We start from the raw sequence: 23,126 nt of genomic DNA, 5'->3' as shown, positions 1-23,126 counted from the left end.
TGCAAGAAAAAAAGTCTTAGAAATGCTCTGAGAATTATTTTTGATATTCATGCAAGCAACTAGATAATAGAGAATATAAACAAAACGTCGTTAAGCTATAAATAATTATGCTTAGAATTTGAAGTTACATTCATGAAGCTTCAAATTTTATCTTAACAATAGGAAGTAGATTTTATAAAGGCTTCAAGAATTATTTTCAATAGTCGCGCAAATAAGTAGGTGGTACAGAATGAAAGCAAAAAATGTTAGCTTATAAATAATCGTGATAGAATTTGGGACTATATATAACTTATATAATTATATTTTAAAGAAAGGAAGTAAATTTTATAAGAATGAGAGAGAATCATTTTTGATCACAGTGTATCCAAATGCATAATACAAAGAATTGGTATAAAACTTTTTAAATAACAGTATTTAGAATTTTGGATTACATGTAATTTACATATATAGAGAGTGAAATCCTAACCAAACAACAGTAAATCTTAAAACAGCTCTGAGAATTATTTTTAGTATTATTACAAAAAGTAGATAATATGGAATACTGACAAAAAATAAATTTAAAAAAAAAAAAAAACTGAGTTGCGTTTTAAACAATAGTAGTGAAGTTGGTCCACAATAGAAAAATTTCCTACCTTTTTAAGTGCAGAGAGCATGTTTTCTCTTACGCAGTCTTCCTGGCATCTCTCATCTGCTATTTGGTTCACAGCTTCATAGGGTATAGAGAATTCGCACACTTGCTTTTTCTGAGGAATATATTTATTCTGAATAATAATTTTGTGTTAATTAATATGTACTGTTATTTGTATTCAAGAAGAAAATAAATCGAATTCCAGTGAGGTAAGGGAGAGGAGAAAAGTTTTTATGAAAATGCCCTGCTCAGAACAATTAAAATAAAAATAAGTTAACTCTAATTACAAGGTACTTTTTCAATGATCTAAATAGGAATGTAACTAAATTTACCATTTTCTCTTCTCTTAATTGATGCAATGACTTGAATGGAAAGAGCTGTATTTACTAATTTATAACTGAACTAACTGAATTTTTTTTCGGTTGGATATCATTCATCTTTTTATTACAATTTATGTCATGTTTTTAATTTGAGCAGGAATTTTTGAATTGTACTTTTACGAGGAAATTAAGGAATGAATGAAATTTTGATTGGAGTTATAGATGTTTTGTTTGTACCTTTATCTATAATCTGCGTGTTAAAAAGAAATAAAATTCTTCTCAATTTTTACAGAATTTTAAGACTTTGTTTAAATGGATAAATTTAAATTGATGGTTTGCAGACTTTAAAAGATTAACAAAAGATGGAATAAGCAGTTATTTCATCTTTCAAAACTTAATACCTTTAACGATTACTTAAGAAACTTGCTGAAGAGACGCTTAGAAAGATAATCCAATAGACTGGGAGAGCTTTAATAGCTTCTAATTAAGAGAAAATTAAGTATTCTTGGAATGCCGTCATTTTATCGAGTTCTAAGATAACCGTGAAGAATCTCTACTCTCTAATCAGTTCTTTCACAGCTCGGGATAGTTATATCTCTGTTTTGACAGCAACTTCAGTGAATGGAGAAGCTGATTCCAAGCTGTCATTTAAATCACAAAATTTTCAACGAAAATGTCCTTTAAAGGTAAAACAGGACTTTATTGGTGAAAAAATAATGAAAAGATCGCTACATGTCCTCGTCTCAGAAAACATGTTTTTTTTTAGAATGCAAGCGTATTAAATTAGCCTGATAAAAGGGTCGGCAAAATAGTCTAAATCTGAATCGCTGATTTTTACACTATATACATCGACAGAAAAAAGAATCTCATCATCAAGAAAATATTACTGTAGAGTAATGAAATTTCGGCAATATGTTTGTCTGGGTTACATATTTAATTGATTAAATTTTCAAGTTTACAGGTTAATGCAAACGCAAGAGGAGCCATTTCAAATGTGAAATGCTTGTACATTAATACTGTAACCGCCAGAATTTTGAATGTAAGCATGCAAAAGTGCATGCATTGTATGGTACAAATGCCAGATGTAAGTTTGCAGAATGGAGTTCCATGCTTGTTGCACTTGGTTGGTCACGGTTAATGCTGGTTGTGGATGACGCTGGAATAGTCATCCAAAGATGTCTCATACGTGCTAAATTGGAGAAAGATCTGGTGATCTAGCAGTCCAAGGCAACATGTTGAAATTCAGTAGAACATGTTGGATTACAACAACTATATGAGGGCGAGCGTTATCCTGTTGGAAATCACTCCCTTGAATGATGTTAATGAATGGCAAAACAGAACAGGTTGAATCACCAGACTGACGTACAAATTCGCAGGCATGGGTAACTACAACAGTGCGCCTGCTGTCGTAAGAAATTGCTCCTCAGACAATAATTTCAAGTGTAGGTCTAGTGTGTCTAGACCACAGACAAATTTTTTGCAGGAGCTCACTCGGCCTCTTTCTAACCAACACGCGGCCATCACTGGCAGCAAGGTAGAACCGGCTTTCTTCATAAAACACAACAGATCTCCACTCCATTCTCCACTGAGCTCTAGCTTGAGAAACTGATGTCTCAAACTACAGTGGTTTGGAGTCAGTGGCTGGCTCGGAGCTGTCCTTTAAGTAACCGATTTATAACAGTTCGCTGTGCCACTGTGGTACCAACTGCAGCTTTAATTTCTGCTGCAGAGCAGTACGATGCGCTACAGCCATACGCCAGACACTGTGGTCTTTTCTCTCAGTAGTGCCCCGTCGCCACCCAGAACCCGGTCTTCTTAAGCCAGTACCTTCCACTGACCACTGCGGTCAACAATCATGCACATTTCATACTTTCTGCGAAGTCTTTCAGCAGTATCGCGGAAAGAAAATCTACCTTTACTTAGCCCTATTACAAAACCTCGTTTAAACTCACTGAGCTATTGATAATAGCATTTTCGTCTTCTTAAAGGCTTTCTTGACTAACATCGTCTCACTACGTCAGATCTGAACGATAAATAACTATTACGTACAGCGTGTATTTCAAGCAAACCTGATTTGCATGTTCAGGATATGCGCCTAGCACGAAATTTGAAAAGACGTCATCTTTCAGATGTATAAACACGCCTACCAAATTTCGTTTATCAAGCACTACTCCTTCTTGGTAATGGGATTTTATTTCCCGTAAGTGTACATTTTTCAGTAATTTAGCGAGAATAGTGACAACTCATCCTTAACATTTCTCGAAATTCAACTCTGTTTTGGCATTAATTTTATACGGAAGGGTTCTATGCATTTCAAGAAACTGTCTAACGTTGCTGCTTTCTTCTTCCTACAGTCATCATGGATATTACTGCTTTTTCATTTTCCAAGTCAAATACAGTTCACCAGAAGCTGAAAGGTTTGAAAGATGCAAAGGCTGAAATCACTGCCATATTTATTACACATCTATTATACAATCGAATCCTGCTATAACGAGCTTCAAGGAACCTGTAGTTAGGTTCAGTATATCTGATCTGATGAGAAAAATGGATTATCTCACAAAACTATGCAAAAATTCAATGATGCAAACAAGGAGAAAAATATAAGCATTGTTCCATATGTCAAAAATAAAGAAAATAAAAGTAATTAAAAAAATATATTAAGGCTTAATTACAATTATTATTACGTGCAGTTACTAAATTGGTTGTTCATTCTTTTACAGCCTGTCCAAAGTGTGGCAAATTCGTTGAACTTTGCCTGAAATATTACCCACTATATGTGCAGGTGGCGATTTCTCTGAATGGCGAATCACTTTAGCAATGCTTCTTCAGGGTTCCTCTTTTCTGAACATTTTCCTGGTATTCAAATTTCTTTCATGAGCAGTAATTACAGAATTTTGATTTGTTTCATATGGTACGAATTATACATTTTAATAAAAGCTCGCCATGTGGATGAATTTTCGACACAGAAACAGAGTATAGAGAATTTGTTAAATAATATGTGACAATTCTGCTGTTCTGGGAAAGATGGAAAAGAAGATAGTTTCATCAATTACTTAGCCTATCTATACAATTGTTTCCCAAACATACATACTGTTGTAATGCAAATGGTCAATAACATTTATAAAGAATAGTTATGTCTTGCAAAAGACTGAAGAATGTAAACCCTCTGTTCAGAAGATAGAACTTATAGAACATTTATACTCAAATAAAACAGACAGATAAAGTTAAAAATATTTCTTTTTTAAAAAATGAGTTAGCTGTAAGATAGCTGTAAGGCCATAAATGAATTTCATAAGATTCACTTCTTCCTCACTCCCTGAATAACGAAAATTTCAAAAATTCCATCGTAGCATTAGCCTTGAATATTCTGTCTTCCAGATCTTTGAAAGAATTTGAATGAAGTTAGGAAACCCATTCACCTGTTTTGGAAAATGATTATGTACACCATACAGAGTCCTAAAATATGCTTATTATTATTGTATCTTCGTTCTCTTTGAATTGGGTTCCACACCTGTCTCACATAGTCTTAAAACATCTTCTCTTCAGTTTAATATGTGGCGGTAAAGATAAAAAAATGACCTAAAGATGTTTTACTTTGCAGAGGAATTCGATCTTAATATTATAATCGTGAATGATTTTAATAGTTAGTAGTGAAACTTTTTGTGAAAACTTTCAAAAATGATGAAAAATATAAAAAATTACATTTCAATCGAAAGTATTCATACAGTTCGTAATACCAAATTTTTATAATTCAAGAGGTTCGCGACAACAGTAAATGACAAACATTTTATGTATAGGAAACTATACAAGATCAAAAGTTTGATCTGTTATATCCGAGAATACGTTATAAGCCATTTTCGTTAAAGCGGAGTTGACTGTATATAGGTATATACAGATTGTTAGTAGTTTGTATATTATTTTTTCAGAGAGAACTTGATTCAGGTAGACTCTCAAGCCCGAGCCTAGAGCCTACATTTTACATAGGCACAAAATTATCCTATAATTTTACATAATCTTATTTTTCTAGGAAAAGCGAGCTTGGGTCCATGAAAGAGTGCCGTGAATACAGTTTCAGATGGTCTGAAACAAGCCTTGCTTCAGGCATGGAAATAAATTTAAATTAACGTATTTCATTCTTCTTCAACAGTAACTTAAACTGATTACATAAAATCATATGAAATTATATGGAAAGAATTATTGGCAGCTCACGTTCAATTTGGAATAGCTTTACTTATGACCGTCAACGTTAAACCGGGTTACTTCCAAAGAAGGACAGTAACTACACTGACTCACATTTTAAAAATATTCTAGAAAATTAAATTTTGTACTAACATAATTTTAGAAAACTAATTCGGCACTTAAAAAGAGTTTCTCCCTCTTGTAGGATAAAAGAAGCAAAAATGAATGTCTACAACTGCAGACAAGAGCAGACGACAAAGAGTCGTTAGTATCTTCATACAACGTTAATAAGGATAAGCTGCTTACTGGTTTCAACATATGAACAATCCAAAATTTTTGACTCCGTAAGAATTCTTGTTCTTCAGCATTGGAACTCTAGAAATAACGACTAAAATATCGACTCTGCTGTATCTTGCCAAAAGATCCAGTTAACAGCTACAGTCTTCAATACCGGGACCTGTCTGTCACAATCACTAACAATACTCTCGCCAGTATATCTAACTGAAAGTGGTTTCTATAGTAATATACATGCCTTACGCATTACAAGTAGGGATGGGGCAGATGAAAATTTTATTGTACTCTTGTTTTTAGTGAATGTTGGCCGTGGTAAAGACGAAACAATGATATAATGTGTATTTTACTTAAATCAAAAATCAAAATGCATACATCGCCAGTTCGTCGTCAAATGCTCCAATATTTCAAAATTAAATGCATACATTCAAAACACTGCTAGTGCTTGTTCTATGGCAAGAGATAGCTCTGGACAATCTGTTAGCAGGCAGGCAGTAGCACTAACTGATAGGAACCGAAAACACTGAACTACGGAACGTAAGTCCAAGACATCTAAAACTGAAAGCGAAGAATAAGGCACCAAAAACATTAGTTGCTTAAATAGTAAAGCTTCAAGACATCATTTCTCAGTGCCTCAGTAATGCTTTATAATGGATTGTTGGGGAATTACTGAAAATTCAGATTTCCAAAAATTCTCTCCATCTTTTAAGATTTATTTAAGAAATTGCAATTCCTATGTTTGAAAATCCCTTTTTTCTTTTTAAAAATTTTAAATTCCTTGTGCACAACATAGTATTACACAAGGCTAACAGAGGTAAGTAAAAAAAAAAACAAACGAATACAACAACACAACACAAAATAAAATAAACTTACAAATTCACAGATGACACGTAAGAGATAAATTTACCGAAGAAAGAGAAAGCCATTTTATCTTTGTCAAGTACGTGAAGAGGGACAGGAAATGCAATATTCACAAAGTTTAACCTAGAAATGAGTTCTTTTTGTCCTTCCGTGAACTTTGAACAATAGAACAATAAATGTTCGACATTTTGCACTCCATCGAAACTGCATGAACACAAGTCTGTACTAGTTAATCTCAATCTCTTCATATATGAATTGAAATTACCATGTCCAGTTAGAAATTTAGTATTTTTAAAATTGCAGAAAAAGTGTTTATTATTGTGTCTGTAAGGAATGGAAGGAAAATATAATTTAGTCAAGGAGGCAGTAGTAGAATTCCTGTATACTTCATTCCACTTGAATATTGTATCATCCCCGTTTTTTCCTTGAAAAATGACTTTGGCAGAATCTTTGGAGTATTTACTTGAAGATTTGTAACTTGTACTGCCAACCAATCAGCCCTTTCATTTCCTAGATTGCCAGTGTGGCCACGTACATGAGAAAAGATAACATCAACACCTTTATTATTAAGGTATTTAAGAAAGGCGTGAGAAGTGACAATTAATTTATTACATGAGAAGATATTCCTAAGAGAAAAGGATGAAAGAGAATCAGTGCGAATAAGAAATTTAGCACTTTAGCGAACAGTTGTTAGGTACCCACTTAATTGACTCACTAATGGACAGTAATTCGGCTTGGAAAACACTGCATTCATTGGGAATTCTAAAGAGTTTGTATTCCAGTTCAGAACCATAATGGAAAACGACATAAGCTAATCAAACTCTATTATTAATTTTGTTGCCATCTGTATAACACACAACAGGGAAATTATCATCAACGGAATTGTTATAAATGATAGTTTGAATTGGCAAACGATCGGCAGGACGAGGAAGATCCTTACACAACACCTTGGTATCGAACATAAATTTGCTGATGAAGTTCAATCGAAGGAAACCCCGAAATTGCGAAACAGGCTTCATATTTAGTTGTTCTGTAACCACGCACAACTCTTAGTAAAATTGTTCTTTGAATTCTGCGAAGTATACGGGAATTAATCTTCTTTTCTAAACTTGTTCCCCCACACTCTAAATTCATAGCGAATAAGGGGGACTATTTCCTGCTGATAAATCATATCAATAACATTATATTTTAAACCAAAAGTATTGCAAGAGTCCCGATTAAGTCCTCTAAATATATTTTCACACTTATTGAATAAATACATAATATGATTTTTCCAACAAAACTTATGATCAAGAATAATGCCTATATATTTAATTTCATTCACCGTGTAAGACATTATCCAAGTACAATTGTTAGTTTGCATAGCTGACATGCTTTCTTTTAATTATCATAATTTTAGATTTATTAGGATTGAATTCCAATTTCTGTTCTCTGGACCAATGGAAAATAATATTAAGGCTGTTCTGAGCCGTATTAAAGAATGTATTGAGACACTTCTCTTGAAAACAAATTAGTAGATTATCAGCAAAAGCAATGGTTTTACAACTCGGACAATGTGAGAATCTATTGAGTAGATCATTCATTAAAATTCCACAATAAAGGTCCAGAAACCGAGCCTTAAGGGCAAACTCTTTCCAAGTACGGGAGGAAGAAACGTGGCCAAGGGAGAGCAATGCAGATCTGCCATGCAGAAAATCTTTAATAAGGCGGAAAATATTACATGGAATACCAGCTTTCCTTAAAAACACAAGTATCCCAGGCTACCAGATGTGGTCGAAAGCACTTTTGATATCAAGGAACACTAAAACTGTGTGTAAATTTCTCTTCTTACCTTCATCCACTATGTCTTTTAAGTACAAAAGAGCATCTTCACAACTCTTATAAGGGGTAAAATCAAATTGTACTTTGTTTAACAGTTTTTTTATTATACAAGAACCAGGTAATTCTATTAACAAACAGCTTTTCTACGCATTTTCCTAAACTGGGAAGAAGACTACTGCATCTCAAGTTATCTAAATGCGTTATACGAGGACCACTATACTTAGGGATTAAAACGGCATTCGCTCTTTTTCAGCAACGAGGAAATTAACCAAGCTTCAGACAAGTATTGAAGATTTTGGAGAATAAATTTCGAAACATGCTTCAAAAGTTCGTTTGAAATAGAATCAAGACCAGGAGCTTTATAGCATTTAAGGTTTTATATAACAATATTAATTTCTGATTAAAGTGAATGGAGGATCTAGATTACATTTACATAGTACAATAACATAATTTATTGAAGTTTCAGCCCTAATCACTCTGTGAAACGAATTATCCGTGCTAAAAGGGTCTGTGAGAAAGCTTCTGTTAAGAACCTCATTAGTTGTTTCTTCTAATGACTTTGTACAATTACCAGATGCGAGATAAATTCACTGACTTCAACTCTTTTCATAAAATTTTGCTTTATACCATTCGTATATATTTTTTTCGAAACATTCCTTTCATTTATATTCATTAGGAATTCTCTCCAAGAGTTAAGCTTTGCATCCTGGAGCTTTAAGCTGTAATTATATCTTAAGTGACGATATTTTGGTTTATATGGCTCTCTAAGAGTAGAGTTACGATTTCGTTGAAAACCTACGTTAACCTGCTTTCTCATACGTTCGATTTCAGTAGTCCAAGGTACCTTATGAACTCTTGGCTTTTTTACAGGCATGGAAGCATTGAATACGTTATAGAAAATCGTGACAAAATTTTCTAGTCGAGAGTTTAATGTATGCTTATCCGTACAGCACTCAATACACTGCGACAACTCATCAATCGACAGCTTAGATGTATAGTAAAAAATATTACAGTTAGCTGAACACAATCTTGCTGTTTTTCTGTCATAAAGAGTGTTATTAAAAGCTACAGATAGTTCAAACTCAATCGTACAATTATCAGAAAGGGATTCATAATCTGGTTGACAACAAAGCAAAATACCTGCAAGAAGATCAGCTCCCACAACCGTAATGTCAATACAGCTTTAACCTTGAGTACTACCGAAAGTAGGACCACAGTCTTCGTTCATAATGAACAGATTATTCATACTTAAAAATTCACAAAGTTTAACACCTCGGAGATCTGAAACTGGACTATGCCAAATTTCAGATTTACTGTTGGCATTCATAGCCTATATCAATCTGTTACAATTTTTTGAAGCTAATGCTACATTACTTTTATGCAAATCCAAGTCAATATTTCTGTTAGGTTCAAAATAATAAGACAAAATGATAAAATGAGTATTGAGAGTAGGATGAAGAAACACTATATTAAAATCAAGATTACTAATATCAAGCAGAGTAGACAGCTTTTGATTCCGTACAATAATAGCAGCTTTAATGGTATCACTATTAGCATCAAAATAAGCCCGGTAGGAGGAAGGCAAGTTGGGAAGAGAGCATTTATACGAGTGAGGCTTCTGAACAAAAGCGATATCAATGTTAGAATTTTCCATATTTAAAACAACCTGCTGAGTAGCCTTTTTCGAACGATGAAGATTAAGTTGAATCCTTTGAAAGATTATGTTGAAAATCCTTTGAGAAACATTCTTCTCATTCTAATGCAAGAAGGAAGTTAACAGAAATTTGCAAAAATAATGGCAACACTAACAACAATACATGAATACTGAAATTTCATTCGAAATGTATTGGCTCCAATTAAATTTAAAATACTTATTTCTTTTTAAAATCGCTTTATCTACATTTGAAACGTAAAAAAGACTGTGTTTAGAGGAAGTTTGGCTTTTATATCACTTTTTTGTTTCATATCGATATATCTGGGATAAATATTTACATATTCAAAATATTGCAAGTAAGTATTAAAAAATTACTCACCGATTCAAGAAACTCACATTTTGGTGTTTTGATTTCATCCGGGAAGCACAGATCATGGCGACAGACTGTTGCCACCATCAAATCTCGGAGCATCGTCAACGCAACTTCTATGCTGGTCTCGGACATGTCAAGGTATACTCGAGAAACAAATTTGCGACCCGATATTTCGTAAACTGAAAAATAAAACTAAGAGTGTTTCAAAAGTAGTTCAACTAAGCTTTCATTTTTGAAAAAAATTCGCAAAATGATATGTGCACATTCGCTCTTCTGTTTTGGAAAACGTATGTAGTAGACTGTTTTCTTACGAGATTTATTATGTATTGAAAAAACATTTATTCATGTAACAAGATACAAAATTTCGTCCTCGGGATATTCTGTTACAACTGTGTTTTCTGCGTTGACACTATGGCGAGCCGAAATTAAAGAGACTAGAGGAAATAAATTGTAGTAATCCTAAAACTAAAACAAGAAAAATTAATATTATTTTAGAATTCTACTTTCTGACATTCAGTTCGATTTATTGAAAATCCTCCGGCCTTTTAAAGACCTACTCTGTTTGAAAGTGGGAAAGAGTTTTACTACTAAATCGAAACCTTATGAAATTATTTATGCTCTGGGGATGTGACAATGATTTTAAGTTTGTTGGCTGAAATTCGTGGGAATCAATGACTAGAAATACGGTGCATTCTTTCAAAGAATGAAAAGATTAAATATTATATACAGGTGATGCAGAAAAATCTTATGAAACTTGAAAGAAAGATCACTGATACAAAAACGAACCATTTCTGTCCTGGAACATATAGCCCAAATGTCCCCCTGGGTGCGCTAGGGAACGTTTGTAAAAAAACGCAGTGGTCAGCTCGAGTCTTTAGTACTATTCCAGACATTGATGTTGAGGGAGAATGATGCTGAAATGGTTCATATGCACCTCGTTTAAGTAGCAATGAATACAACTAGGTGACCCAAGATGTGATTGCATTGTGAGCAGTCCTGCTAGGAAAACACTTTTATTTCAACAATGCACTTTAGACAGTTCATCGTAAAATCGTTCGCCGCATGTCTACATTACTTGCTGTGTTTAAGAATGTCAGCGTGCTGTGGTTCCTTTTCGGATACACCTTGCTCTTCCATATTCATGCAGCACAATATGAACTAAATTCTTTGTTGAACAAATTCAAAGTAGCGTATTGTGTCACTTCCGAACAAAGAAAGAAAAAAAAAAAAAACTAAAACTTAAACTGGAGATCAAGTGTATCTGCTGATTCCAGAGTCCAGTAAAAAATTCTATGGCAGATGGACAGGACCTGCAGAAATAGTATCTCGTTGTAATCCAGATTCTTTCATAGTCAAACTGGCAGATGGTACAACAAAAAGAGTACACATAAATAAAATTAGAATATTTAATCCAAAAGTACAGGCAGTAGGTGTAATATTTGAGCACGAAGAAGAACTAGGAGAAGTCCATCTCACACCCAGTGTGAGTGACAATCCAATCATTTTCATCTTAGCGAAGTAGACTTAAGCCATTTAGATGATAATAAAAGGAATGACTTGATGAACTTGTTAAGAAAATATGAAAACTTATTTATAAATAAGGTACAAATTGCCAAAGTAGGAGAACATAAAATAAGATTAAATGACACTGAAAGAAAGAAACCATATGTTTATCGAATACTAGAAGCATTAAAGCCGCAAGTAGACAAACAAATCGAAGAAATGTTGCCAATGGGATTGATTGAAGAAACCTAACGCTGAAATTTCGTACCCTGTTGTATGCGTTATGAAGAAAGACGGTAATATTCGCCTTTGCGTTAACTTTAGATTCCTTAATGCAGTAACGAAACCAGATGACTTCCCTATGGAAAATCCTAAATAGCTCTTATTCCATATTGGAAAAGCCAACGTGATATCCACCATTGATTTACTCAAAGGCCATTAGGCCGTACCATTAGAAAGAGAAAGTCAAGAATTAGCATATTTCAAGACACATCGTGCTCACTATCAATTTAAGTCATGCCTTTCGGGCTACGCAACGCCGTTGCAACATTTCAGAGAGTGATGAACCAAGCCCTTGCTAAATACAAAGATTTTACTCGAGCCTACGTCGATGACATAGCAATTTAATCAAATAGTTGGAATGAACATTTAGTACATCTAAACCATTTTTTCAAAACTGTTAGAACTAAAGTTTTCCGTAAATCTCAAGAAAAGTTTCTTTGCTAAAACTCACATTAAGTATCTAGGACATGTCATCGGTTCCGGCAGTCACGGTACTGATCCAGAAAAAGTGGAGGCTATCCAGAAATTAGCTAGACCTCAAACAAAGAAACAATTGAAAAGCATTCTAGGCATATGTAATTATTACAGAGATTGCATTCCACGTTACGCCGAAACAGCTTATCCATTAACCGAGCTCACCAAAAGAAGAAGTCCTGAAGAGTTGTGCTGGACAGAAAAAACACGACGAAGCATTCGATAAATTAAAGAAGTGCTTAATGGAAGCACCTAGTCTTCATACTCCTATTCCAGGGCCTTTTATAATTCAATGTGATGCATCTTCAACAAGTGTCGGAGCCTGTTTATTTAAACGGAAAAATGGAAAGTTGTACCCGATTAGTTACGCCAGCCAGAAACTAACCAAAACACAACAAGCATGGCCAACTTTTCAGAGGGAAGCTTATGCTATTATTTGGAGCCTGAAAAGATTGAAACTTGGATTTTTGGATCACCGGTGGAACTGATAACTGATCACAATCCGTTAACTTTCATCACAAAGAACGCATCACAATCTTCTAAGTTACAGAGATGGGCTTTAGCATTACAAAAGTATGATATTACAAATTCACATTGCCCAGGTCCTAAGTTAAGCAATGCTGATGCGTTGTCCAGACTAGAGACTATTGAGTGACTTGTGTGAAAGAAAGAACATTTTATAGACATTTATGAACTCTTAAGATTATTATTTTTTGTATGTGTTTTCTTTTCAGCTACTCTCATAGAGACTTTTAAGTATACCATAGAAACTTTAAGTATTCTATTGCATTTAGAATTGTTTCATTACTAATTGTTAATTATTTATATGTTACAGTTTTAGAAGAAAGTCTTGTATTAGGTATAGAAATAACCTGTATAAGTATTGTGTTATGTATCTTTCAGCATCAGTATTGATTGATTTGTAGATTTTAGTAGGTAAGTAACTCTTTTGTTTGACGTCACCATAATTTGTCATATTTCAATAGGCTTTCACCCTATTTCAATCTTGGATGAGGGTTGTGATGTATGGGTGACGCCAACCATCAAGATGTATAGAGGGCGCTGGCTCTCAATCTGAAGGCGCGAAAAGTTTAGTTTCCAAGAGGAAGACCGACAGAGAGGTCATAGGGAAAGCTCGTGGGAGCCATTATTGAAACCGAAATTAACTTGTATTACTTTATATATTTTAGTTATTAGTATTGTAGTTTAATATTAGTTTTGTGTTTATGCAATAAATGTTCAAAATACAAAAAGGTGGAATTATTTCCTCTATGAGGCGGAGGATGAAGAAAGGGGGGATATCACAATGATCATGTGTAGCATGTGAAATGTATCATAACTTAATATTATTTATGCATAATGAATTCCCCCCCAGTTCAATGATTGAGTTAGCGTACTTCATATAGGAAAATTTTTATACATATATGTAATATGTAGTGTGTGTATTAAGTAGTACACATATGCAGGGTGATTCATTACCAGTGTGACAATCTTGCTGCAGGTGTAGGGGCTACAAAGACAATTCGGAATCACCTAACATTGCAGGGTCCGAAATGCCTTCGTCAATGCAGCAGAGGGCGTTGAACGCGAGGTCGCGTGAACAGCGATCAGAATGAAGATCGGAAGTCAATATTTGCAAACCGGCTCCCGAGGCAGTAAGATGGACAAACATTTAAGCATTGAATTGACCGATATACACCTCGCGTATGGAGCTGCAGATGGTAAAAGGAGAGAAGTTTTGTGCTTGTACCAGAAACGTCTTTCTCACAGGCGTGCTTCTCATCACAAAACTATCGCACAAATTCAGTCTGAGTCTGGTTGTTATATGAGAACTGTCATAAATCGAGAGCGAACGATAAGGACGGCAGACAATGACTAGAATGTCCTACGTCTATTAGATTGTAAACTAAGTACGAGTATTTGAGCTATAGGTTATAGGTTTTATATAGTTTGTCCCTATCAATTGCATGGAGAATACTCTCAGCAAACCAGATGCGTTCATACTATCTGCAAACGCGTCCAGTCATTGGAGTCTGCGAATTATCTACTCTGAAAAAATTTTGTAACTTAATATATTCAACAGAGTGAGACAGGCAGGGTCATTTGCTCAGAACCAGATTTCGACTTAATAAGGCCCTAAGCTATTTGAGATATGGAGCTCTTTATAAGTCTGTTATAATATATTTTAATACTATTTATACTACATTTTAATTTTTCGAGGGACCACCAAGAAAGTGAGGGCCCTATTCTATAGCTTATGTAGCTTATACGTAAATCCGGCCCTGCATTTGCTACATCCGTATTGTTCACGAATCAGGCAATTTTCATAAGAGTAGAAGCTTTCAATCAACATAATGCCCATTGGTGGGGCTTTGATAGCCCCCATGGTACGCAAACACGTGCACTTCAAAGGCGTTTTTCTGTTAATGTTCAGGCCGGCATTTTTGGAGATCATTTCTTTTCACTTTATAAGGTATTTCCCCCCGTCTTCTTAGCATGCCTTCGTAGTGTAGTGGTCAGCACGCTCGGTGCGCTTTCGAGAGGTCTGTGGTTCGAGTCCCGGCCAAGGTGTTGCTCATTTTTCGCTTCTCCTGCTTCCAAATAACCTAATTGCTCTACAACTTTACCTTCTAACCTCTTGTCTGGACGATAGGGCATGCTTGGTCTTTCTACAGTATGTCCTGCCCAACTTATTGACGAAACACATGCTCCTCAGTCGTTGCGTCGCTCAGTGTCTTTCCAGCATGATGGGACCCCTCCACATTACACTAGTGCCATCCGCAAACTCCCAAACGTAGTATACAGGCAGCATTGGCTAGGTTATGGTGGTTCGCTGAATTGGCAGCTAAGACCGCTAGAACTATCCTGCCTGCACTTCTTCTGCTGGGGTCAGATAAAGACATTGGCGTATGACCCCTGTTGATTGAGTTCAAGACCTCGTCGCTTACATCTCTGTAGCTGACGGGAAGATGCGAGACACGGCAGGAAACTTCCAGAACGTTAGGAATTCCATGCAGCGCCGCTGTGAAGCCTGTGTGACTGCTGCTGGTTGGAATTTCAAAGACCTTGTGTAAAAAGTGTGTAACCATCATTGTAAAAACACCAATGCAAAACTTGCAATTAAAATTATTTCTGTTACAATAATGTGTTTCTTTTTTTTTCTTTTTTTTTTTTTTTTTTTTTTTTTTTCAACCGCAGCTTGCGTATAAGGCATTTTGGCCCCTGCTAGGTTATGTGATTACGAATCATCTTATTGTCACCCAACTCCTTCTGCGAGTTTATCGCACTAGTAGTAAATCACCCTGTAGATTCTTCCGTGCATCATAATTTAATACTGGGTCTGTACACTGTGTATGTTACTTAATTTTGTCTCATATTTTTGCATTTTAAATAGATAATTAAGTACATTAAGAACTATATGTGTTACGTGGCATATGCGTCTTGTAGTATACAATTCTTACGTGCAATGTATGTTAATATTGTATTTGTGTTCTGTGTATTCTATTTAGCTTAATGTCCTACTTGGTATAATCCATGTACATATTTATGCAGTTTATAACGAAATGTTGAATCTCTGCATTGTAGCTCTATATGTTGCGTATTATGTACTATGCATGCAGATTCTTAAGCGCATCATAATTTAATATTGTACCTACGCATTGTGTATTTTACTTAGTTTAATGTATTTTTATTGTATTTACACAGGTAATTCTGTGATACATCATTGTGCATACTGCGCAGCCTATCCTCTCTCTAGCACGCATATAGACTTGTAATCGCATTATAATTTAATACTGTATAATATTTATTATATATTTACCCTAATTGAATGTCTCTTTGGTGTATTTTATATCGATATTTATGTGATATATTAATTGTGCGTATTACTTAGCACGTGCATTGTGTAATATGCAACACAGCCTTTTGAATGCATCATAATTTTATTATTGCATTGTGAAGTTTATTTAGTTTAAATTTCTTATTTAGTGTAATTAAGTAACACATGTATTGCGCATTTATGTAGCCTAATGATCTATTTCGTGTAGTTTATGTAGCGAACACCTATGTATGCGTTTATCTGAGTTGAAATGGCATTTCCATAGCGCAATATTTCTGTGAAGTATACTCACAGTAACAATTTTGTGTCATATTTTTGTAAAATAACTTAGGTCTGTTAAATCATTCAGATGCACTAGGTCCTTGTAAAACTAGGTAATGTCGAAGAAGAATGCAACTAACATCCGGGGCAGCCTTTTGCGCTCCAGGTGTTGATGACTCTAGATAAGTAGAGGACGCAAGACAAATACCCGTTTAAGCCCCTGGTGTCCCTATCCTCCGTCACTACTCACTTGGCAGTTGGATTTGAATAGAATGCCTAGAAATGTGTATAATATTAATTGTTCTTAACTTGAAGATGGTACGTTCAGTTTTCGGCATTCTGCAATGCTGCTTGGGCATGCCACTCAGTTCCTGCTCTTACACATTGCCGGCAGCATACAGAAATGTGTGTGCGTTACTGTATATTCTGTAATCTTTTCATATGCGGGATGAAACAGCGTAATAGAACATAAAAGACTTAAAAGACCATTTTCCCCGTTTTTTACTAGTATTTGCTTTATAACTGAATATAAATGAGCATTGTTTTGTAAACAAATTCCCTTATTTATGATTTAAACAATATGTAAGAACTTGTCTTTTGTACGAAAATAAAAAATGAAATCTCACCCATGAGTTTATGTTCAAACACATGGCTGCCTTGACTTGCTGAAATCATACGCGAAGATGGTATGTATTTGCACTTGTATACCCCACTGTCTCCAATGTGGGCATTGGTGATTTCAAGTTGACCATTTCGAAATTTTGTAAATCGAGCATTCACCAGTTCGTTACCATCTTCATAAGTCCAGTTGTAAGAAGCACCGATGTCCCTTCCCCCATAAATCTGAAAACCCATGGGAACACAATCCATTCGAATGATAGCGCCACGTAACACAGCGTAATCACCTTCTTTGCCTGAAAAATGGAAGAAGGAAAATTTTATTCTTATGTGCATTCTTTTTGTAATTTGTGGTATTTTTTATTTAGTTAAACGGTAAATGTCAGTGCATTTCCTTTTAAAATTTTAAAGTTTCGCATCCATTTGAGAACAGAACTTCAGAAATAAAATATAATTAAATTTTGAAGATCGATATTTATGAATTTCCGTGAGAAGTTATCAACTGCCTTTCACAAAAGAAATTGCCAGTCTGAGTAGGAAGAATGGCAAAGTGCATGATGAGAAATCAAACTCCCGAACGTAATTAACTACAGTTCAAAAATAAATCCTCGTTATTAAGTCAACTCGAAAGGATGTAAGATGTTTCTGAGCAAAGATATTATATTTAATACCTACGCATCTTAATATTATTAATTTATAAAAATGTTTGTATTTTTCGCTCAACGTCTGGTGAGGCAGCACCCTCATCTATGTACTCACTACTCTATCCTTCAGTATTACGCACTCCTTCTATGTGCCACTTTTGGGAAGCTTTGTGATTTCTCTCCTTTATTGAATTAGCTCAAGTTGGTCTAAAAAATTCCATTTAGTTTAATCAAATACGAAGTTCTTTTCGAATGCGAGCAACAAACATCACTTCTGTATAAGTATTTTCGAGCTATCCCCTTTTGGCAAAATAAGTAAAAGTATGCCGAATCCACTATAGCCAAGAATTTAAAGATGATTAGGTTGACGTATAGCTTTTCTAGTTTCTTATTATAAATATCTATTATAAAAATTGAGAAAAACTGTTGAAGACTAAGACAGCATTTCTTCAAAAATCTTCCAGAACTTGTTTTAAGTTACGCAAAAAATGGTGGGAAAAGTGCATAAAATGGTTACTTACTGTAGGCATGTAGTCCATGTGGGAAAAATGTAACTATCCACCACACTTTGCAAAACAAAAAGAGATCTAACTGAAAAACAACTCATTATTAATTAGTGTATAAATGATTATTTGGTACTGATGTCATATGCGATCTACCGCTTTTAATTAGTTACTTATTTATTAGATGACGCTACTAAAATGCTATTTTTAAATATGAAAATAAATACAAATACTTAAGAAGACATAAATGAAAATTATTCTGTTAGTTAATTTAATAAACTGTTAACTCTTTAATTCCATTTAATTGAATTTGTTTCCAGGTTTGTAAAACAAAAGCAGAAGTGGCCCTTAAAAAATCCGTTTTTATGACACATTCAGCTGCATACATTAAGAATGCCACGCAGCATGGCCAAAAAATAGTTATCACTTTTATTAACAGAATCCACCATGCTTCTGCGAGATAACGTGCAGGATTTTGCGGGGTGGTACTCCCCATGTTATTCGGAAACTTTACATTCAAAATTTCCGAGCAGGAGGCCATTGTTTGAATATTAATACCGTGTGCAGGATTGACAGCATTCGTTTGGTAGTTTACAGTTCGATGATCGTAGGATACAATCTGTAAAGTAGTAGATCGCATACTATATCAGTACCGATTATTATACGTCAAAGTAAAAATTATATGGCCTTTAAAACATCTTGAATTATTTGCAATAATGGATCAAATGTTTAAAAATATTATCATTTGTATAACATATATAAAACAAAAGATTTAGATGCATTATAACTTATATTAAAAAAAAATAAAAAATATTCTTGTTAAGAAATATATATATATATATACAGGGTGTTCGGGATAAATTTGACAGTTTCGTAAGGAAAAAGAAAATCCGCTTGTATGAGTAGTAGCGAAGATATTCATTGAGTGCAAGCTTCATAGTAGAGGCTGCAACATTCATTTCACGTGACAACAACAACAACAGATATGATCTGAGCATCAGTATAAAAAACTCGAAAAACATATTCCATAATAACGTTCAGTAAACTGCAACAAATAGCTGAGAAAATAAAGGCCGCGTAAGAAAGTGTATGGACATAATAGTTCAGCAAACATATTATTATAATAAATGAATCGCAAGTAGTAGGAAGAAAGCACATAGTAGAAAGCTTCTTCTACTACAAAATTTCTGAAATCTTAACTAAAACTGTTCACAGCCGCCTCATTTTCTTTTCATATTCAGTTTTTCTCACAATGCTTGCGTTTTAAAATTGATACAAAGCTTTGGGTTTGAAAGGATTTTGAGTTCATACAAATGTGTGAATAGGTAAAATAATATGAGCTTTTCAAACTCAGTGATTCGTATCATGTCTGTACATGTTCTCGTACCGTAGCATTAGAATAACTAAAACCTGGAGTGAAATCAGAATTTCATTATTAGTCGCACAGCTATTATCCCAACTCACTAACCCAAGTTTTGATAAAGGAAAAAAAAAATTTTCTTCGGAGGATGGATCCCGGGGTCTCCCATTCCTCTTCTCTACCACCGAACCACTCGAAAGTAGTTTCGGTTCATCAGTATTTTAAATGTTCCCATGCCGCATACACAATACAATTACGGCTCTCCGCGTTTCGAACCCGAGCCAATGATACTGCAGCCAGCATTGTCTTCAGCATTATAAAAACTACAAAGCCTATTATTTTGCAAATGATAACATAAAGGAATTGTACTGCCGCAATAAGGAGTTTAGATTTGCAAAGTATTTGATGAACTTAATAAATGGCAATAGAACAGTACTGGGAACTTTGGTTTGATGTTTTATAACTGTATTTTTGTTTTAGTCTGTGTTTTAACTCTTTGTTTTAATATTTTAACTGTAATTTTGTTTGTCTGTGTTGGGTGTACTGCGTTAACCATGAGGCCGATTATTATCGGCCAGGAGGGTTGCAACACACTTGTATATTACATTACTGCAGCCAGCATCGCTAACAACAATAGCAACCAATGCAGCGAATCTAAAACCACATGAAACTAAGAAAGTTTTGAATATTTTGTACTGCCCCTTTAAACGCACTGTTTAGGAGCCATAGAAGTAAAGAAAGCCTATGTTTTTAATAACAAAGTAAAGATAATTACAATTAACATAATTCTTAGCTCATAATTCATAGTATCAAAAGACAAATACGTTTAAAACTTTGAATAAACTTATTTAAGCATGATCTTAAATAAGAAATATATTTGCAGAATTTTTTTTTCTATTTACATGACGATTTTTGATTTTCTATCAGAGGTTTGTTGCTACATAGTATGCAATATGATTTTTAATGTAATTTCATGGTACCTCTGAAAATATATTTAAACTTAGAAAAGATTACAAAAACTACTTACATAATAGTAAAAACTCATTTGAACAAAAAATGAGCTGAATGGGAAAAGACTTATCTAAAAGAAATAAAACAAAATTGAAATATTAACACTGGTTATGATGCGAAAAATTTTATAAAGTTGTTTACTTTCAGATCTTTTCAAATGTTGCCAATATTATGCAGAGAAATGTTTTCACACTCAGAAGCAATAGTTGAAAATACTTGCACGCACAGTGAAGTTTCATAATTATGAGTTCAATACCGTTGAGATATTCATTTAAATATCAAACAATGCAAGCATTCAAGAAATAAAAAAAGACACATGGAAATGCAATGGTGAATGCAATTCCTAGTGACATATTCCTCTTTAGACATCTAAGCACCGTCCGTTGAAGTTCCTACCTTATGAAACGATATCCAATGAAAACAGTAGAAAATAATCAGTTAATGTCGACATAGTTGGAAGCTCTTTGGAAATTTCCTAAGAATCCAAAATGATTCTTTAAAAATGAATTTTATTCTGATACTGAAATTCTACGAGGTTTCAAATCGGGGTAACACAACGACCATAACGACATTAAGAAACCAGATTCATAATGACCTATAAAACGGCTATAACTTCCTTGGGAATGTAATTGTGATATTTAGTAAATAATTATGATATTGTTAGTAAATAATTCGTTAGTTTGAAGATTTCAATCGGATAATGCTGATTACAAATCTGTGATAGAAAATTTCTGTAAACTCAAAATCGCCGAATCAGTAATGGGGAAAAAAAGGTACAGGATAGAATATAATATTCGTTGTAGTATCTCTCTGTAATTCGAAAGGAAAATTAATACATCGAAATTAGGGATTGTTTTTGATGCCTCTTCGCATCATCCTAATATTCCTTCGCTAAACAAATTATTGCACCCTGGACAAATTTTATCTCAGGCCTCTCAAAACTTACTGTTATATTTCTAATCAACAAAATCGCATTTATTATTTAAGTTAATCTAGTAGGAACTGTTCGTAAAGTTTTACATTTTTTGTAGACAAAGATTTAGCAGGCAATGTATTTGATATTCTACCCAAAATTCTAAGATGACTAGAGTCCTGTTTTGTATAACTTTAATCCCTTTCTTTTAAATGCTGTAATTAAAATCCATTTGAAGCCATAATACAGTGTGTATCTTGATACATGTTTGATGTTAAATTAATCGATGAACATCACGATTTGTTATCAAAAGCTTCGAATAAAGAAGTAGTTTTCTGAAGATCGACAGAAGCAGAATATGTAATCAAAGAAGGGGATGTGAAACTTCAGAAATAGAGAAGTAATTCTGGCAGTGCTTGAAAACATGTAAAACGATTCTGATTTCGAAATAAATACATCAGATGACGCAGATTTTTCATCAATAGTAGTATGAATGTTAAGGTATTCTCAAAATGGCATTTTTAACTTTGAAGTCAGAAAATTCTTAAATTTTGTTGTGAATTCTGATTCTGCTAAAAGTGCAATAATCAGAACTGCGAGTATATTATTTGTACTCGGTGGGTTTTCTTTCTTCCTTTACCGTCAGGTCGGAACTAAATTATCAAGAACTATGTTAAAGAAGAATTATTTAGGATAAAGAGTTACCCTAAAAGTTAAATAAAAACTGGAAAAGTTGGTGGTTTGAAATTGAATCCCTGTTGCAATGAAATTCTTTGAAACAAATATGGAGATAATTAATTGGAAATACCTTTACAATTAGACACATTTTCCGATGCAAGACTGACAGCTTACGGTGCGATTGCGTACGTTAGATTTAAAAAAGAAAAGAACATCATCATTAATTTCGTAATGTCTAAAAGCAGAATTTGCCCGTTGAAAGAACTGCCACTTTCAAGATCAGAATTAATGAGTGCAGTTGTTGCCAGAACTGCAGATTGCCTAAAATATGTATTCAGAGTGAGGAGATTTTGCTTTCGATTTTGCTCTTCTATTTGATTCAAATTTATTGAAAAGCTTAACTGATGGCAATGTCCTACTCAATTAATATTACAAGATCTTTTATAGACTCAAGGCAGTTTGAGTAAAGTTAATTCAGAAGATCTAAAAATTGAGAAGGAAAGCTGGAAATACAATGTGCATTGTATGCAATATCAGATAAAATAGCGGAACCAGTTATCGATATAGAAAAATTTAGTAAAATGTCAAGATTTTGTAAAATTAGAGGCAGGATAAATTGCTTTATACATAATGAAAGAAACCTGCATAATAATCAGCGTACTGGCAAAAGAATGAAAACTGTTTGAATTTGATCCCAAATTAGATGAAAACAAATTCATATGCATAAATATAAGAATGTATTGCTCTTAAAATGTAAAATAAAAATAAGAGACCCAAGGTTAAATCCTAAAAGAATCAAGTATGGGGAACTTTTTAATTATGGCCGCTCACAATAAAATACTATATTCAGTAATAGCTTACAAATTGGCTGAACTACGATACAAATTTTAGATTCGCAAATAATGACACAACTT

General features: G+C 34.0%; 1 protein-coding gene across 1 annotated transcript in view; it reads right to left on the bottom strand.

The window, feature by feature from the left end:
* Positions 1-20,763, bottom strand: part of LOC118194138 (uncharacterized) — a 46,532-nt gene extending 25,769 nt beyond the window's left edge. Inside the window, exons 1-5 of the mRNA XM_035365322.2 lie at positions 20,638-20,763; positions 18,269-18,338; positions 17,112-17,399; positions 10,134-10,306; positions 633-743 (exon numbers count right to left, since the gene is read on the bottom strand). Of these exons, the coding sequence (XP_035221213.1) occupies positions 633-743; positions 10,134-10,306; positions 17,112-17,399; positions 18,269-18,338; positions 20,638-20,655 (660 nt within the window). The 5' untranslated portion in view covers positions 20,656-20,763. The remainder of the gene's footprint in view (positions 1-632; positions 744-10,133; positions 10,307-17,111; positions 17,400-18,268; positions 18,339-20,637) is intronic.
* Between the last annotated feature and the right edge of the window lie 2,363 nt (positions 20,764-23,126).

This window comes from Stegodyphus dumicola, chromosome 10 (genome assembly GCF_044657685.1).
Source record: "Stegodyphus dumicola isolate Sdum_Otavi_A_Nest chromosome 10, ASM4465768v1".
Lineage (NCBI taxonomy): Eukaryota > Metazoa > Arthropoda > Arachnida > Araneae > Eresidae > Stegodyphus > Stegodyphus dumicola.
Note: the sequence above shows the minus strand (reverse complement) of the source record. Positions and strands in the feature narration are given on the sequence as shown.